The sequence below is a fragment of the Amblyomma mixtum genome, chromosome 8 (assembly GCF_055824585.1).
Source record: "Amblyomma mixtum isolate Tamu chromosome 8, ASM5582458v1, whole genome shotgun sequence".
Taxonomy (NCBI): domain Eukaryota; kingdom Metazoa; phylum Arthropoda; class Arachnida; order Ixodida; family Ixodidae; genus Amblyomma; species Amblyomma mixtum.
In genome coordinates this window covers 50,625,978-50,645,553 of record NC_143019.1, presented here as the reverse complement: position 1 = coordinate 50,645,553, position 19,576 = coordinate 50,625,978, and the positions used below count along the sequence as shown (strand labels likewise).

General features: G+C 44.2%; 1 protein-coding gene across 1 annotated transcript; it reads right to left on the bottom strand.

Moving 5' to 3' along the window:
- Positions 1–1,457: 1,457 nt before the first annotated feature.
- Syt14 (Synaptotagmin 14) lies at positions 1,458–18,586 on the bottom strand. Its single transcript, XM_089557291.1, has 11 exons — positions 18,224–18,586; positions 17,586–17,762; positions 16,779–16,937; positions 16,020–16,240; positions 14,746–14,958; positions 13,610–13,721; positions 13,022–13,179; positions 11,381–11,570; positions 9,585–9,700; positions 9,022–9,186; positions 1,458–7,608 (listed from the first exon to the last, which is right to left on the bottom strand). Exons 1-11 carry the CDS (start codon positions 18,237–18,239, stop codon positions 7,576–7,578), a joined length of 1,560 nt encoding a protein of 519 aa, XP_089413417.1. The 5' UTR covers positions 18,240–18,586; the 3' UTR covers positions 1,458–7,575.
- Positions 18,587–19,576: the final 990 nt, after the last annotated feature.

The following is a 19,576-nucleotide window of genomic DNA, read 5'->3' as shown; positions in this document are numbered from 1 at the left end:
TGTAGGTGGCTAGCATATCGGACAGCGTGCGATGAAAGCGCTCTGTGAGCCCATTGGTCTGAGGGTGATACGCTGAAGAGGTTTTGTGCACGGTTCTGGAGGCGTGAAGAACTTCGGCAAGGATGCTGGAGAGGAAGGACTTGCCGCGGTCACTAATAAGGACACGAGGAGCTCCATGGCGCAGAAGGATGGCGTTCAGGAAGAAGTGGGCGATCTCTGAAGCAGAGCCGGAAGGAACAGGGGCCGTTTCAGCGTATCTAGTTAAGTGGTCGATGGCAGTGACGATCCAACGGTTGCCCGTTGGTGTCAATGGTAAGGGACCGTAGAGGTCAATCCCAACGACTTCAAAAGGGGAGAAAGGACAGGGGAGAGGCTGTAGAAGGCCTGCAGGGGCAGACGTGCTGCGTTTACGACGTTGGCAAGAGATGCAAGACGCAATATATTTTCTAACAGCGGTTGAGAGGCCAGGCCAAAAGAAACGGCGCTTGATGCGGTCATAAGTTTTCTGAAAGCCTAAGTGGCCAGCCGGGGGGTCATCATGAAAGGCCTGCAAAACTTCTCGGCGAAGAGAACGGGGTACGACAGGCACCCATGAGTCACCGAAGGGGCTGTAATTGTGCCAAAGAAGGATGTTGTCGACTAGCTTGAAAGAGTTAAGTTGGCGACGTAGGCGGGCATTCGGGGGCCGCGTAGCACCGCTCAGACGGTCGATAAGAGTCCGGCAGTAAGGGTCGGCCCGCTGCGCTGAGGAGAGATCGCCAAGACTGGGAGCTGGCATCAAGTCAATGGGTGCGGCGGTCAAGGTTGAAATAGCCGTCGAAGGGGTAGTTTGGCAGTTTGAGGATGCGGAGGACACGGGTTGCGGATGCGGAGGTGGGGTTTGGGCGAGGGGACAACGAGATAGCGCATCGGCGTCCTGGTGTTTCTTGCCCGATTTATAGGTGACGGTAAAGTCATATTCCTGGAGACGGAGAATCCAGCGGCCGAGGCGGCCGGACAAGTTTTTCTGCGAGGACAACCAGCACAGGGCATGATGGTCAGTGACAACTGTGAACTGGCGGCCGTACAAATAAGGGCGAAATTTCTGAATGGCCCAGACAACAGCGAGACACTCTTTCTCAGTTATCGTGTAGTTCTGCTCCGCTGCAGTCAGTGTACGACTGGCGTAGGCGATGACTTGCTCGCACGAAGAGTGCTGCCGCTGCAGAAGAACTGCACCAATGCCGTGTCGCATGTTGTGCTTACAGTATATTTTTCAGTATGAATTCTTTGCTGTACAATTGTCTAAATGATCTCACTTTTTTGTATTACTTTTTTTCTTTCCATCTTGTCTTTGTCGATGCACTTTTCTACCCTGCAACATCCTATCTATGGTGTTAGCAGTATTACAAATAAATAAGCAAACGGCACCAGCAGCTGACAAAAGGGCCAGAAGAGAATGATCCCCAACAACAGGCATTTCCCAAACGTTCTTTAATGTGCAACAGAGAAAGGAGGCTCTTACAGAATGATTTATCTGCAAGTAACAGGTAACAGTTTGTGGGAACAGTAGCGTATATGAACAACTTTTATTACAAAAAGAAAAGAACCCAAATGCAGTCCAGTAACAATCGCATTTAAAGCGACTCAGAATAGGGACTTACCTCGGTGCTTGAGTTTGACAGTTTCAGAACTTTTACACAATGCTTGGTTCACAAATTGTAAGTGTGTGGATAGCATTTTTTTTTTTCAACACACTGAAACACTGACCAAGTACTTGCAATGCTAGATCATTTAAAATTAGGCCTCACAGCAAGTATCCACTTGAATTGTTATCCCATAGTATATACAAGTAATACGAAGGGTGAAAGCCTCACGGAATGTCTTTGAGTAAACATTCTTAACAGGAACCAGAAGCAATGTTGAAATTTGTCAAGACGATGCTGATAATTTGTGGCTCATTAAGCCTTCAACTTTGCGTTAGTGGACCTTGCCAAAGACGTACACTTCAGTTTGCACAACATTATATGGTTCCAGATGTGTCAATTGGAACAAACTGGAACTTGCTGTCTTGGAACAACAGACAGCCTGAAAGACAACTAACAGAGCTGGGGGCAGATGTAGACATACCAGCATGCATGTTTGTATCTAATGCCTGTCATTCACAACATTACAAAAGCCAGAATAATATTCCAACATATAAATTTGCTGAATTGACACGGCATTCTAAAATTTCAATAGTCGCACACCCTTGGATTATGCTGGTGCAATGCAGAAAAAAGACAGACAAAGGTGCAGTGCAAAAGTCACAAGTATGTGCCAGTAACATTAAGACCACAGCTACAGTTCCAAGCAGTAAAGGAAACCATCATGCTGCAAACACAGTGCAAACGTGGTCTTAATTTACCCGAGCAGGCCCTTTAGCTGAAAACGTCAGTAAACCTGGCACTGCCATCTGTGAGGTGAACAAGACTCGAAGCACCTGTATGTCCGCAGAGAGGAGATGCATGAAGATGCCATTCCACACAGTTGCACATGCCTTTCGACAGTGACAGCTTGTTCCCAACAAAATGTTTTGTTCTCGCCATAGACTGCACCTGCTGCACACTTTTCAGACACAGTCATAACCATGTTTATTCCAACTAACACTCTCCTCGATTATAACGCACACCCCATTCTCACAATTAAAGGCAACAGAGTAGAATAGTACCCCTTTTAACACCCACTCATCACATTAAGATGCTTTTGCTGAAAACAAGTTGATCAAAATGAGGTAAATACAGTATACATTTTGAATAACCATGCAAGCCTTCTCCAAAGTATGAAACAGTGCATGCACTCGTAATGCTTGATCAACTCACAAGTGTTAAAGGAACACTAAGGACATTTTCAAATCAGCCTGGACTAATGAATTCCTCCTTTTAAATAACGAAAGAGGCTACACGCACAAACATCTCTTGCAAGGAATAAAAAAAAGAACAAGAAGCGAAGTACAGCTGTTGCCACACTGGCCATTTTCACTAGTGCACTCTGATGACATGAAGTCAGATTTTCTGTTGAATATAACAGAAAGTGCAGAATTATGTGTCCAAAGATTGAAGTAGCTTTTGCATAGTTACCAGTAGTGCACTTTCATTGTACAAGGAAGACAAAATCAACAACGAAATGTAGAAAATTAAACGAAGCAAACCCACAACACTCAACATACCTATATCACATGTATGAACCAGCTTAACTCCATATTTCTCAGTAATGAAAGCATCTTTTCCAGCGAACCAAACATCATTAAATTGTTAATAAGAATAATTATTGGATTTAATAAAAAAATAAAAACACGACAAAGATGTCCTCAGTGTTCCTTGATTAAGTAGAAACATACCAAGCCAAAGGCAATGTTGCGCATTTACTGGAACATAATGCGAGTTTTTTACTAATACTTGAAGTGGAATGTCAGTCCTCAGCTTATAAATGAAATAACTGAGTGATTTTTTTTCCCGTCCCATGCCGGCAAAACCCAATGGGCACTGAAACTCGCTTGGACATCCTGTGGATGTCTATGGGACATCCAAGACGTCCATTGGGAAGTGGCCCTCACATTACAATGCAGTTGAACTCCTTTTGAGCAGATACGGTCCCCTGCAGTGCTATAAGAGCTGATTAACAACTTGGTGCAGGTCTTGCCTCTGAGAGTTGTATATCATGGAGAGTGGCTTGCATCTGTTTTTCCCCCTGACGCTGAATTTCCATGAGCCAGCTCGAACCTTTATCTCAGTTTCACAATGCTGTACATTCCCCGTACAAGCTTCCTCGTACTGTTCTGTAGAATGCAGCATCTTCAGGGAAAAAAGCTAACTTGGCACTTCTTAATAACTCCTTGAGAAATGGCTTGCTCGGTGCTGGCAGAAAATTCAAAACAGTGGTAAAAATATGTGGTGCACATAACCTGAGAAGAGGTTGACCAGGGAACAAGAGATTGTCACAAGTGATACCAGTACTGCTGCTTTTGCAAACTTGTTAAAGCCTTTCAAGCAGCAACATTCATGCATTGAGGACATATAAAGTTATTTCAGCCTAAAATTTACATGCTTAAATTCGAAAGGTGCTGAACGCAAACCCACATAATGTTTCGCAAAAAAAAAAGGAAAACACTGGCTATTCTATTCCAATGGGCTCAGATGTAAAATTAGGCAGGCTAAAAGAAGCTACCTTTATTAATGCTCATATGGTGAGTAAGTTGCAATGTATTGTCTGGTGCACTGGAAAAAAATCTGCAGGCAGGTATGTACTTATGATAAGGGAGCAATTACTCATTACCATCCACCCAAGTGTAGCCATGCGGCTGCAAGTAAAGTCATATTTTTTTTTTTCAACTATGAAGTTTTTGTGGAAGCTGCATAGCTTTCCTTTATAGCCATATTTCTATAGGTGTGTGTTTATATGTGTTTATAACGGTGTGATGTGTGTGCCTGCTTTGACAAACAGCCTTTGCCGAAAGAACCAGGCAACAGGGTTTGTTTCTTAACCCTGTAGCACTTATGGGACCCCTTAAGCTCTAAATCTCTGTAACATGAGCGGAACGCTTCTCCTTGCCTTGCGAGACCTTTGGTGTTTAGGGCCGCAGTAAAGGCTCCACTGTATGGCTGAGAAGCAAACCTCTTTGCCTGGTTACTGTTGAACAAGGTTGTACGTGCCCCGCTGCTAGAGCGAATTCATTTTAGACAAAAATTGGTAACAAAAATACGTACCAATACATCCGCAAAATTCTGTGGATGAAAATTGTGAACGGAATTTGTGGACAAAAAAATGTGTCAGTGCAGCTATTAAACCAAGATTTACCTTGAAACTACATGAAATCAGTCACACACTGTGTAAATCACCCTAAATCTAGTTTTGTGCTGTGTGTTACATTGATTCTTGTATTTCATTTGTGCTTGGCATGCGGCCAAAACAAAGCATTAAATATTCACAAACGTGTGTTAACAAAAAGACCATAACAGAAGCCCTGCTGCCTGTAGTAATAGAGCACCTCATTTCCACAAAAATGTAAGCACTGCAACAGGTCACAGTAACTTCATCGCAAAATTAAGTGCTGACATCCAAATTAAAACAGCTACGCCTATGGCTGGTTTGCAAGGTAAAACCCATCATCGACAGAAGCTTTGACTTCGTACACGCAAGTACAGCTGCAGACAAGTACTAAGAATTACAAAGTGAAGATTGTGCACCACTGCTCATGAAATGAATTCATTGATTTAAACACCATAGCATTCCGTGGAATGCTCTGGCTCTCAATGTATGGTGACCCAAGCCATCAGATCACCAGATCATCAGCCGACAAACAACACCTTTACGCAATATACAGCCAGAATGCACAACACAAGATAAAACATAGAACACCTGCTGGTTCAATATGAACCACATTGCATACTCAAGCTCTGCCTCATGCTTCCATGAATCAAAGCTTGCAACATGCACCCAGATCTTGCAGGGCATTGAGAGGACAGAGCTCAAGCTTGGAAAATAAAAACAGACGTGGCTGTCAACAACATGTTTGCAAAATATAGACGTGTGTCACAAGGCCCTACAGTGGGACAACAGGCAAAAAAAAAAAAAAGGCTCCACACTCCCATAGGGACAACCAGCAGCAATGCTGAGCATCTCGACCCAAAGGTGAGACAAAGGTACTGCGTCCACGGTCGGCACATCTCTCGATTCGAAAAACTGTGCCTGGGGACCAAAGATTTTCACACGCAAGAGATGCATGCGCGCACATGTATGCACACGGGACACTTAGTGCCTGGAAAGAGGCAAGGGTACAATGTAGCTACAGGTATATCACAACAAACTACACGGAATGCTAGCCTGGAGTGTCTACCGATTCCACGGCAAGCAACGCAGAACTCTCTAACATCACACTTGTTCATAATATTTATATGTTATGCACTCAAACGATGGCGTTCTGTTTGCACCTAACATTTTCAAAACAATTCACTCTACAACTCTTTCTTGCTTTTTTACTCACTACTGCTCTTTACTCAAACTCTTTGATCTATGTCTGGGCAGTAACTGGCATTCTTTGACAAATATTTTTTTTCTATAACAGGGTCCTTCAACTAGCGTTCACATTGAAACTCGCCTGTTCGACAGGTCAGCACTAAATAAAAAAAGAAATGCCAAAACTTGACATGAACAGGGCTACGATATGACAGACATCCATTAAGAAAAAACAAACCTGATGCCCGCCCATTGAGAACACTATGTTTTGGCCTACAGCCCAGAATGCACACCACACAAGTATGCAGCAAACGATGACACAGGAACGAAGCACATTGTGGAATAAGAGAAAGAAAAAGAAAACGGGTGAACACCTCTAAACTCTATCGCAGCAGAAATGTGTCACTGCTATGTACTGCACAAATTGCAGCCTCCATATTCACACAGCGAGAACACAGACATTTTGCATACAAACCTTAAAAGGAAACATCACTTTGCACACGTACGGAAAATGTGTACCACGTGTACCTGGAAGGCTCTTACCATCTCTGAGCACAGATATGTCTGAGTATACTTGCCTGCAGGGAGCATGCCCACGTGAACTTTCATATCCCTCTGAAAAGTGCTTTGGCTTATTTAGATGACGCATGGCCAACTGTACAAACATTAATGACAAAAAACACACATTGTGTCTACATAGTAGCTTGACAAGCTCGTTTTGCAAAAAAATCGGATACCTCAAAGCACTGATGCCATAGTGCAAAAGGTCCCGACCGATCTGCCTTGGTGGTATATCAACAACGTCAGCAGCGATCTTTACAGCCCTTCATTTTGGTGCGAGCATAAAAATGTAACAGTTTTCTAAAGCTAAAGGCAAAGAAAGTGGTGACATACATCTGTGTCATCTCAGTTCTTAGCCCTGGTTGTTTTAGTTAGAAACAATGTGAGCAGCAATCTTTACAGCCCTTCATTTTGGTGCGAGCATAAAAATGTAACAGTTTTCTAAAGCTAAAGGCAAAGAAAGTAGTGACATACATCTGTGTCATCTCAGTTCTTAGCCCTGGTTGTTTTAGTTAGAAACAATGTCAGCAGCAATCTTTACAGCCATTCATTTTGATGCGAGCATAAAAATGTAACAGTTTTCTGTGTCAGCTACAAAGCCAAAGGCAAAGAAAGTGCTGACATAAATCTGTGTCATTTCAATTCCTAGCCCTGGTTGTTTTATTTAGACAGTAAAAAAAAAAAGCAAAGAGAGCTGTCGTTTAGAAAATCTGCATAAAATACTTCATTCCAGTCTGTCTGTGACTAGTAAAAAAAGGAAAATTACAGTCAATGACACATTTTGCAAACTCCTTGCAAGAGGAGTGCATGGCTTGAACATGGAGGGGAAGGTTGGGAGAAAGCAAAATTTCTTCCGCTGCCAGGGAAGAGCCCAAAAACATATTGCCTTCAGTGCATGTAAAGGTATTGTGCACCTCCAATACGTTCAGGGGCAGGTGCTGAGAAGGCCTTCCCACCTTGATGCTACTGACTAGACTCTGCAGAACTTGTCCTTCTCTTCAGCGTCGGAAGTGAAGTTGTCCTGTGGACAGTCTCAGCTTGCTAGCTGTCCAGTAGCACATGCCATCTGCACATCTGGTTGGACAAGCAAACATACTGATTAAATACATCGTCATGTCGCATGCGACGTAACGCAACTAAAGTTGGATACAACTCATGTCTGCACTGAAGTTCCGTCCGCATTCAGGACCTCCCACAAAATTCCTCCATGACGAAAAGTATTGTTGTTGAAGCTTTTCTTGTTACCTACACAAGAAGCAAAATTATCATGAAACAAAATTATTAGCGCAAGAATTTTGATGCCTCTGGCTTGTTTGATAGTCAAACATTAAAAAATTGGTTCTGTTCACTGTTGTAATTGGTCAGCAGAAGGACGCCGCAAACCATGGCCAGTGTTATCAACCACTGTTTTTTTTAAGTTGTGTCCTATTACAGTGCTCCTTATCGTTCATCCTTATCATTCAGGCTCATTCCTTCGGTCACCAAGTGGGTAGAAGTACAACATGCATGTCATCTCTCGGAGACAACGAATGTAGAAAGAGAGAAGACTGATCAGGTCAAAGGCATTGGCATCGTCTCTCCCTAATTCTACTCCGTTCCTCTTTTTTCAGTGTTCCCCACCTGAGTGTGCACCACCGTCTGACTCACAACAGTCTCAAAATCTACTGCACATCTTCTTTTAGTGCTGAGTATCATTAAAATACACGAAGCACTAAAAATGTAATTTCAATACCGATCCCCCATTACTTTCATTTTTTGGCAAGCGATACAATACCGACACTACTCAAAATGCATCGAAAGATAAAAGTTTGGTTTGGTTTATTAGGGTTTGACATCCCAAAACGACTCAGGCTATGAGGGACGCCGTAGTGAAGGGCTATGGAAATTTCGACCACCTGGGGTTCTTTAACGTGCACTGACATCGCACAGTACACACGGGCCTCTAGAGTTTTGCCTCCATCGAAATTCGACCGCCGCGGTTGGGATCGAACAGCAGCCGAGCGCCGTAGCCACTGAGCCACCGCGGCGGGTGAAAAATAAAAGTGAAGATACATGTATATTCATTACTGCTCATGTCTGGTATAAAACAATGTGTATCACCATGGACTGTAAAAAAAGAAGCAATGGAAATTAGTAGCTCTCAATAGTTACAACGAATGACAATGCTCTTTTGTACTGCTCAGTACATACTCAAGGCACAGTAATGGCATGCCACAGTATTATGACACACATCATGACAACAGCACTGACCCTCACTCTGACCCTGACAAGGACATTTTTGAGCAACACTTGTTGTTGGGCTAGTTGGTAATACATACTTCTGAAGGAACCAGCGCACAAAACACAACGGACAGCGCTCCTGTCCGTCGTGTTCCACCTTTTTCTTGTCCGTTGTGTTTTGTGCGCTGGTTCCTTCAGAAAAGGACATTTTTGACACTTCAGGTTCGTATGCCGACAGAATGTGTGCATGCAGGCCTCAAAACCCACCTGTTCTCCTTTGCTCTCGCGCATGTCATTCCAGTGGGAGAGTTCCTCTTCGCCGGAACTGTTCAAGCCCAGGGAGAACCAACCAATCATCTCCTTTCGCTTCATGGACCGCTTGTAGTAGACAGAGACCATTAACGTCACGTCCGGCAGCTGGAAGAGGGCGACCTGCATGGGACGAAAATTCCAGAACGTTAACCTGTTTCTTGGCCTTTGCTTTTAACAGTGCAGTTTGCATGCACTTTGTTTGGAGACAATACAATTTCTGAGCACCAGAATGAGTGCAAAATATGCGCTTGATTTACAGCGCTCAAAAGGGAGTTTTCAGCTGCGACATCTGATGGTGAAACTTTTACACCCAGGAACCAGTCCCCTATACAGTTATTGGTGCAGAACATGGGAACTCTGTGTGGTGAAAACTCCAGATTTGCATAAAATCATACAGGAGTCTACCAATGTGCCAGATTTCATTCATAATCACAGTGTTTTGACAGCATAGTGCTCTACTGTTGCAAGTCAGCACTAACTGCAAGGGAGAACAGCACAACTAAAAAAAAAGCACGTACCTGAAATACGAAGGTCTCCTTGAAGAGAGGGTTCGGCTGGCCCCGCCGAACAGATGTTTTACTTCGTGTTATTTCCTGGCCACTCGATGACATCAGTGTCAATTTCACAAATGTGTCTGCACAAAGAGAAAGAGAAGAAATGAAGTTTCACAGCTATGATAAATATGAGCTTAGGATCACATTAACAAGCATGCAGTTATGTGTATACGTCTTAATTAGGACTCTAAAGCCCACAAATGAACACTGCATTTAAGACAGTCGTGCTGTTTACTTGCTTGAAGAACATTTGTTGTTAATGTTAATTAATGCTAAGCGCACACATGCCACAAAGTAACAGCTGCATGCAACCCATAAAAGAATCCTACAGAACCCAAGAACCCCAACTACTTTGAGCTAGACCCCAGTGCCTCCAGGTACCCCATGGCGATAAAATGTGCTCAGGTCTTCCCCTGGCCTGGTGCTCAGCTTCTGTTGGGTGAAATGATCAGAAAGCGGGCCTTTGACTCCGCCTTGAGCTAAGAAAAATACCTTAAGCCATGGCGCTCTTTGGCCAAAGCTGCCGTTGGGCCATTAAAACTCAACTTCATCATCATGCTTTGAGCTAGACAAGGAAGGTGATGTCTTCATTAAAGGTGCAGTGAAGAGGAACCTGAACTCGCACGTCTTTTTGCCGCGGAACTCAATCTACACGTTCTGAGCATTCTTAGAAACCTCGATTTATTGCCCTGCGTGGCCGATTTCCCTAATTAAATCGGATTAACGTCCGGCTCCCGCCTTTTCTTTTCGAATTCTCCCTCGTACGGTGGGCGGAGTCGACCAACGTGTGGAGTGCCTTTCAGCCAGCTCCGTGGAGGCTTGCCGCTCTGCCATTGGGGGAGCAATACGTAGTAACCCGTAGTAGCAAATAGTCCGCGCCTATTTTTATGTCTGCGGGCTTATTTTGCGGCTACATTATCTGTGAATGAAACTATTTAATCACGGAAACCTAAAAAATCAAAATAAAGCAAAAGCAAAGCCTCCACGGAGCTGGCTGAAAGGCACTCCACGCGTTGGCCGACTCCGCCCATCGTACGGTGAGAATTAAAAAAAAAAGGGTGGGAGCAGGACGTTAATCCGATTAAATTAGGGAAATCGGCCACACAGGGCAATAAGTCGAAGTTCCTAAGAATGCTCGGAACGTGTAGATCGAGTTCCTGCGGCAAAAAGACGAGTTCAGATTCCTCTTCACTGCAGCTTTAAGATTATTTCATTTATTATATTATTTTATTTTATTATTATTATTTTATTTTTTTATTTTTTGCCGCCGCGGTGGCTCAGTGGTTATGGTGCTCGGCTACTGACCCGAAAGACGCGGGTTCGATCCCGGCCGCGGCGGTTGAATTTCTTTGGAGGAGAAATTCTAGAGGCCCGTGTACTGTGCGATGTCAGTGCACGTTAAAGAACCCCAGGTGGTCGAAATTTCCGAAGCCCTCCACTACGGCGTCTCTCATAGCCTCAGTCGCTTTGGGACGTTAAACCCCATAAACCAAACCAAACCAAACCTTTTTTTTTTGTTTTTATATTTTTTTTGCCCCCATAAGGATATTGTGTATAAGTATACCACAAGCTGGAAATGGCTTCACTTGACATTCCAGTGGTGTGTTGTGTCTTTATCTGCATGTTTTTCATGTTTTTGTCTCAATATGATTGAGATATGCGGTTTGAGTGAGACCGAGCTAATGGCTAATGGTCAGGTGAGATGTTCATGACCGCTAAGCATGCTGCACTCAATACACGACGGCATATGTGGTACGCACCTGGTGCCCTGTTCATGGTGACGTTGCGGAAGTGGCTGCCTTTTATGACCTCGGCAGCCAGGCGGCCGGTTGTGCCATTGTAGGCAAGGCCCAGCAGCAGCTCCGGCAGGCCTCCATGCTGCATCGACTGCGCTGAGCTTGTCGAGTCTGATCGGGCCAAGCTTGAAATTTCACACTTTGAGTCCCAGTGCTGCGATACGGGTGGAGTGGAGGAGAATTCGTAATTTCTGATTATATTCATTAGAATACTTCGAAAAGCAAAAATGCAGTGTGGATTTTTTTTTTTTATTCACATACCCTAAAGGCCCTTTACAAGCATTACATAGGGGGTTAAAGAAAAACAATAAAGCAATCGTATTACATAACGCAGTGAAAAATATCACAAAGCACAAACAAATAGGGAAGACAACAGGATAAATAAAGTATTTGAAAACATGCACACACGTGGACCACATTGTTCAAGACAATCTAAATAAGAGTACACTTCTGATAATATTCCATTAAGGGCCAGCAAAGAGTAAGCTCTTCAGTTTGTTAAGAAATGCGTCGTAAATGCTTTCAGAAACGATTTCTGCAGGTAGTTTATTCCAGTGATAGATGGCAAGGAACAATGGCAAATGACGCATAAGTTCAGTGTGCGCTATCTTGGGTTGCACTTTGAAGCAGTGGTCTAATCGGGGGAAAATGCGATGTGCTGGTTTGATATGAGAATCTGTGAATGGCGAGTGATTGTGATAGATCTTGTGAAAGTGACATAGCAGGGTGACAAGTCTTCGCTTTCCAAGAGAGCTTAAATTTAGAGATGATTTAATATCTGCGATGCTGGAGTAGCGCGTGTATTTCCTAGTGATAAACACAAGGATTGAATCAAACTGCAAAGACTATGTGCAAACTATGAAAAAAATTTTAAATGTTTGAAAAGGAACAGCACGACTTTTGACAGGGACCAAAGGAGAGAGAGAGCTGAATGGAAAGGCAGGAAGGTTAACTAGGCGATGCCCAGCATGCTACCCTACACGTGGGAAAGGGAACGAAGAGAGAGATAGAAAGGGGAGCGAGGAAAGGAAAACTTTTCCGCGTGTCCGTTCGCCATTACTTACAGGGTACAGAGGGCGCACGCTGAAAGTTCACAACCTTGCACTCAGTCCCAAGTCCTTCAAGAATTTGAAAAGGAAAGATACACAAGGACAGGCGTGTCCTTGTGTGTCTTTCCTTTGGTCCCTGTCAAAAGTCACGCTGTTCTAGTTTGAAATGGCATACCGATTCGCCTAAGCATCAGTTAAATAGTTATCCACCCCTACTAGTAATGCAAGTCAACGTAAGGAGAGAATTTTTTATGAGAAACAAGAAACCACAGCATTCTAAGCAGCTCAGTGCAAGAATATCGGCTGCGTTATGGTAATCAAATCATGTAAAATTGAAATTTCTGTCTAATTGAGAGGTAATGGAAGAGTGCTAGTCATGTCATGTTTGTACACAAAATCAAATCAAGATTATCTGGTTGGTGGCAACTAAAGTGACAGAATTCCTTGCAATTCACATGCAGTAGATCAGCATAATGGTGCAGTGCAAAGGACCAAGGCGTGCAGGTTTTAATGTCAGATGAGCGCGAGTTGAAGCATGAGGAGGTGAGAGCCTTACAGCCAGGTTAGACCTTGGCTCGAGCATGAGCCACATGGTGGAAGGCTGGTCAAGAGCCAAGCACTGGAAAGGCAGCACAGTCTCGCCAACCAGATGTTCTCGACGCATGCGTTCACATCCGTACAATCGCACACGCAAGCCCATGGTGTTCACCTCCTCTGTGAAGAGCAAGAATAGAGCATGCAAGTTATGCATTATTGAAGAGGAAGCATTTTCTTCTTTCACTCTTTGAAAGCATTTGTTATAAGGGATTTTCTGTGGATGCTGTATAACTTTCCTTTATAGCCGTTTGGATGAGCTTGGGTGCATGCTAATGAGTGATTACTCCCTTGATTATTACAAATCAACTCCTTGGGGGATACCCCCAAAGCATTGGACCAAAACTTATGTTATACAAGTATGACTGCTTGTCTAGTTAGTAGTCATGCACAGTAGCCACATTCAAGCATACTTCACTAAGAAATATATCATAATTGTAATAATCAACAGGAAAGACACTTCCTTCAGTACCAGCTAACATCACTGCAAATGCAGCTAATACATGTGCACAGGTTTGTGTTAGTTTCTTTTAGTTCTAAACTGTCTTACCAGGACTGATGCGTGTGAAAGCGAAGGTTTCATTGAAGGTCATGTCTTCACCAGCTTGCTTAATTTTTGTTCTAAACTTCTGCCGCTTGTGAGGCAGCAGCAAAAGCCGCACCTTGAATAAAAGCCAGAAATCAAGCCAGAAATCAGAAATCACAGCACGTACACCATCAAAGCTAAAGAAAAATGTGACATTCAAATCTGGTGGCAGTGTGCAGTCATATATAATACCATATTCATATACTATACTATAATCATACATACCATATTCATATATAGTCATATATACCATACTACCATATTTATCGCACAAGGAAAAGAAAAGCCTCCCACATGCCTAAACACAACCAGTGAATGGCTGCACTATGAGCAGTGCGCATGAAATATTTTTAAGCTCAAAATGAATAATTCGAACTCTAAATGGATAGTAAATACAGCTAACCTTGCTGATACTTGTAAAAAAAAGAAATGGGGGGGAAATTTGGGGAAAGAAAAGTATTATCTGGAAAAATGTATGATCCAAAAGCCTAATAGCGAAGTAGCCGTTGCATTTCTCCCGCATATGTCCCTGAGGGAATAGCCTGCTCGAATATTAGCGCACCTTTGTCATTCTTGATGTTTCGCCTCATAGCATGCAAGCACTGCAGAGAACATACCGCGGCGGAACGTATTTTGCTGTTATAGGTTATCGAAACCTTCAACGATATTTCCGGGAAATCGTATTATACGGGAAGACATTAGGATGAAAAAAAAAAAAAAACTATGCAACTCTAAGGGACATTTTTATTGCGCGCGATTTTGAACATATGAACCGGGAACGCACCAACGAGGCTCTATATTTTTCAAATTATGTGCAGTGCAAATTAATATACTTACAAATTATGTGCAAATTAATATACTTAATGATAGGACAAAAATGTCAATTTGAATAAACAGGATGTTAAAATTAGGCGAATTCAAATTAATGAAAAACACCCTAATAATTTTAAAACTTAAAATAACTTTTAGGCTAAAAATTGACTGAACAATAATTGGACGCACCTGAAGCTTCATGTGGAAAAAGGCTCCACAATTCTTTGTCACACGGCCACAGGTTCTTCCAAATAATTGTTTTTAATTCAGCAACTGGCACAGCTTACCTGAACGCTATTAGCTCCTCCACGGTCTCGACTGGGCAGGTCATGAGCTCTCAGGACAGTGACCATGACCTTACGAGCCGGCTCATTGTACTCAAACATGAGCTCCAGAGCGCCACAGCGAGTGGTCTGCTCTGAGGGACCAGGGCCACGCAGACCAGACGCTTCCGCCACACAGCGCAGCTCTTCTTCAGCCAGGTCCAACAGCATTGGCTCCTATGAACACCACACCAACAGGAAGGTCAGGCACACACACAGAGAGAGAGAAATAACATGGCACTATACTACTCTGAAAGCCAAGTGGCAAGACTGGCACCAAAGCACCAAGAGGCATGCAACATGAATAACGCTGAACTGTGCATGAATGTATAACTATGCATCTGTCCAAGAAACGAGAAAACATACATGATGTTTTATGTGAAAAAGCTGCATCCATGCTATGAGGGATACCGTTGCAAGAGGCGGGCTCCAAGGTTGATTTTGGGCACCTGAGGTTCTTAAATATTCCCTGACATTACACTTGCATTTCGCATAGATCGAAATTTGGCTTCTGCAGCTGGGGTTTGATCCCATGGTCATAGGCTTAGATGCCATGTTCCACGGCCACAGAGCCACCAAGCTGGGTGTGTTCAGAAACAGTTTCTTCACTACACATGGGTCTAACTTTGCACCTGTCCCTCATTCGAGCCATTCACATGCATGCTTTCATCGTTCCTTTCCAAGAAGTACTTCATACTTCTTCTATGTCTTGAAATTTTGGGCAGAAAACGAAGAAAAGGAGCTGAATTACCACATGCACAACATTCCTAGATAAGGCTTCAGGAACTGCACGACGACAGTCCACGAGTTTTTAGGACCCTCACGGATCTGCTGATGTGACAGGTTCTTTACCATTTTTTTCAGTGTTTGCCACAGTTCAGACACAAAGAATGACTTGACATTGCCAACCTGCTTTGCTCTGTAGCAGGGAGACGCACTGAAAGTGATTTTATAAGCCCAGTGCTGCCCCCAGGTGACCATGCATGGGCACCAACATTCACAACATGCAACTTGAAGACTATGGGAACCAGGTCACAGGCTCACACCATTGTTGCGTTCATTGTTGCGTTGCTCTGTGGCCTTCCCTGCTACCTCTTTTCTCCTTTTACTCTTCCAAACACTTCTCCAATGAACTTCTCTGCACATTTTGCACAAGAGCTCCCAAAAGTAGGTCTGGCCTAGGCCTCTTTCAAAAGGCCAAAGGCTGCAGTACCCATGTACCTACATAAAGCACTTACATCAGTGCCGCCGCACGCTGCTAGAGAAAGTGGGGAGTCCTCGGCCTTCAGGAAAGCACCATTCTCGTACTGCAAAGCAGTGCGGACAGTCGCGGTGCTCTGCGTTGCCTTCGAAGAAGCTTTGCTTGTGTCTGCTCTCTCAGCTGTCTCTGCTCCAGCGGATACAGCGTGCCCATTCTCGGCAAGGGAAACCAGATCCGGTTGTGTCAGATGCCCATTGCCTGCAACAAGGTTCACAATATGGGAAAGCAGTCAATTACAATCAAAGCTCAATAATCGAAACTCAAAGAGGGCCGAAATTTTTCATAATTGGGTACGGTTCAAATTAAGCACAGCTTTTTCAGTATCTACGCGGGAAATAATTTCACGAAAAAACAGGACCAACCAGCCCAAGTAGCCACTCTTCTCATTTTCAATATACTTGATGCTGAAAAACTAAAGCTTCAATTCAATTCATTCAGTTCAATTCAAGCTCGAATAGAGTAAGAACAAAAATCTACTGTAAACTGTGAAAAATGAGGGTACCATTTAAATGAACTGCTACAGAACAGGGTCAGTTCAGTCTTCATTAAAAGTATGACTCAGGTTAGGTTAGGTTAGGTTAGGTTAGGTAAGGTATGGTGTAGTTTTACAGAAACAGCGTCAACATCCACAGGATGAGAAATGAAGAAGTCACCACTGCCTCCAATTCATGCTTGCCTTAAGAAAAAATTGGCAAATGGTTTATGCAAGTACAACTTTTATGCACTTCGTGGTTACCATGTGCTTGATCTGTGGAGTGGCCCATGCTTGACACTTTTCTCGCTGTGGTGCTGTTGAGGAAACCGCCTTGCAGGCTGGCTGAATGGTGGAGTTGCTGAATTACTTCTTCATCACTATCTGTCGATGACTCAACATCTTCATAGGCATATGCTGCACCTATGTATAGCATTGACAAACGAGATGTCTTATTAATGTGATCTTTGCCTAAGCTGGTAATACATGCATGACTATTCAGAGGTGTATGGGACAGAAAAGATTGAGTGTATGCTAAAAAAATTGCTTCACTCGACTGTCAATGTGCAAACTATAAATTTTGCTCCCTTGCATGGGGATAAAATTTTCACCAAATAGTGCCATACTAGGAATGCTGGCAGGGTAAATACTATACGGTGTTAAAAGGAGTTTCATCTCTGCAGCAAGCATTTGCACACAATACTCATGCTTTACTTTGAGGCTACATTAGTTAAACTTCTCCAAAACTGCAGCGACACAGATTAGTCTAAACCTTGCAAAGGCCCCACAATAAACAAATTGCGATGTTCTATAGCTGTTGCATGCAACTGCAACACGCGTACATGTCATGCGATTGCGATGCCTTAATATAACACTGTGGCTATCTGCACGATGAAAATATAGCGCTTCAAAAATTAAAGTGTATGCGAGTTATCAGACACAGCATGTAACCAATGCACTCGAAATTCTAACGAACGGAACGTACACGGATCAATTACGGAGTGCGGCTATGCCACGCTGCACGGTTCTAATGCCGTGAAGCCGACTTTACGTGCGCGAAGCAGGCCTTACCCAAGTTCCTGGCGATCACCTGTCGCTCCCGTTCGCGAGAAGACACAGAGCCGTCGCAGCATGGAAAGCCTCCTATCGTGGTGAAGCAAACCTTTTTGCTCAGGTAGAGGTAGAAGACTCCGAGCATCACCAAAATTACGCCCACAGCTCCGAGGTAGACGGTCGTCTCGACCGGCACTGCGATCAAAAGATGCGGGGAAGGAGCGCGAAGTTGCTCGTCAGCTATGCAGTTCACTGATCGCACATTTAAAGATCGCAAGCACGTTATCGAGTATGCATGCGTTGTTTACGGATATCCTCCAGGCGCACAAATGCTGCGCAAGCGAGATAACATACGCATCTGCGGAGGATGCCCGAAGGATGCAGCTGCAGGAGTACGACGAGAATGCGCTCGCGGACGGAGAGCTTGGAGAGACTACGGCGAGCATTCGCAGTCTTCCGGGGACTTTTCGCAACGCACCCGAAGCCCGCTAACTGCTCGTCGTCGTCCCTGCTTTAGGTTTCGCAACGTGCTTTTTATTTACGAGCAAAACCTAAGCCTAACGCGCCCTACTTTCCGCGCGCCCGTAACCGCCGATATCTGGCAGCGGACGCTTGCAACGAATGCAGGAGGATGTCGCCAAAGCGGGTTCACTTGCCTGTTAGCATTTGCATCTTGGGAGAAAGCGGTAGCGCCGCAGGCAGAGACGAGCGTGTGCAGTGACAGTTGTGCTAAACCAACATAAACAGAAGCACAAGGCTCATGAACGAACTGGGGTGTCGCTGACGGCGCCGAGCCGGTCAGCGATTGGCTGTCCCCATTTTTTTTCCGAGTACTCCTAGACGCGCTGCTGACGTTCACGGCGTGTTGAATGAGGCAGTGGCGATGCGATGAGCCCACGGCCAGCAAGTCTCTCAGGAAAAAAAAAATAATACATAAGGTGCGATATGTTCGTTGGCAATGTTTGCGCTCTCGTCGAGTACTTCAAGCACGCAATTTAAGTGTGTTTGACGAGGCCAAATTTCCGATGCGAGAGTGTCGGCTTCACGGCAGTAAATGTCGCTATGAGGCGGAGCCGAACTGCAGTGATAACGAAAAATTTTCTTTACAGCAGCGCTTCGCAACCATTTGTTTACAAACTCTGCCGTGTCCATACGAACAGAAGAAATGATCGTCGCTGCTTAAGGTGTAGTTTTGTGAACAAGCACCTAAGATATTGCATCGTTACTATAAGCAAAAAACATTGCACGTCACTATGCGAGCCACTCAAAACCACGACAGCGCTCTAAACACGTGCGGTACATGGAGTGCACTGGCACAATTTTTTATTTACCCGAGAGGCTTCATAGAAACCTCACAGACCGCGTTTACATTCCTATTCCTATACAGTATAACGTGCGGCGACCACAACCGCCTCCTTAAAAGTACATGGATGCCTTGGCCAGTTATCCATGTTGACTGAATTGTACTTCACACATCGCTCAAGTGAACTTAAGGTAGACAGAAAATTAGTTTTATCAATCCATGATCGATTACAACCACAAGAGGTTTGGTTTATTGGGGTTTACCGTCCCAAAGCGACTCAGGCTAGCGAAGGGCTGTAGTGAAGGGCTCCGGAAATTTTGACCACCTGGGGTTCTTTAACGTGCACTGACTTCGCACAGTACACGGGCCTCCAGAATTTCATTTTCATCGAAATCCGGCCGCCGCGGCCGGGATCGAACCCGCGCCTTTCGGGTCAGTAGCCGAGCGCCGTAACCACCGAACCACCGCGGCGGGTACAACCACAAGAGAGGACGGACACCAAAAATGAACTTGCAGCCAACACTTCACCTTCTTTACAACAGACGACGTATGATTTACCAGGCACAAGGAAATATTCCAGATATAAACTGCTCCTTCAGAAAAAGTGTCCCCAAAAATGCATCAGCCCATTCATTATATTATGATCAAGGCACCTGTATAGGAGTCGAAATTATCTTTTTTTTGTGCAATCTTTAGAGAGATTTTT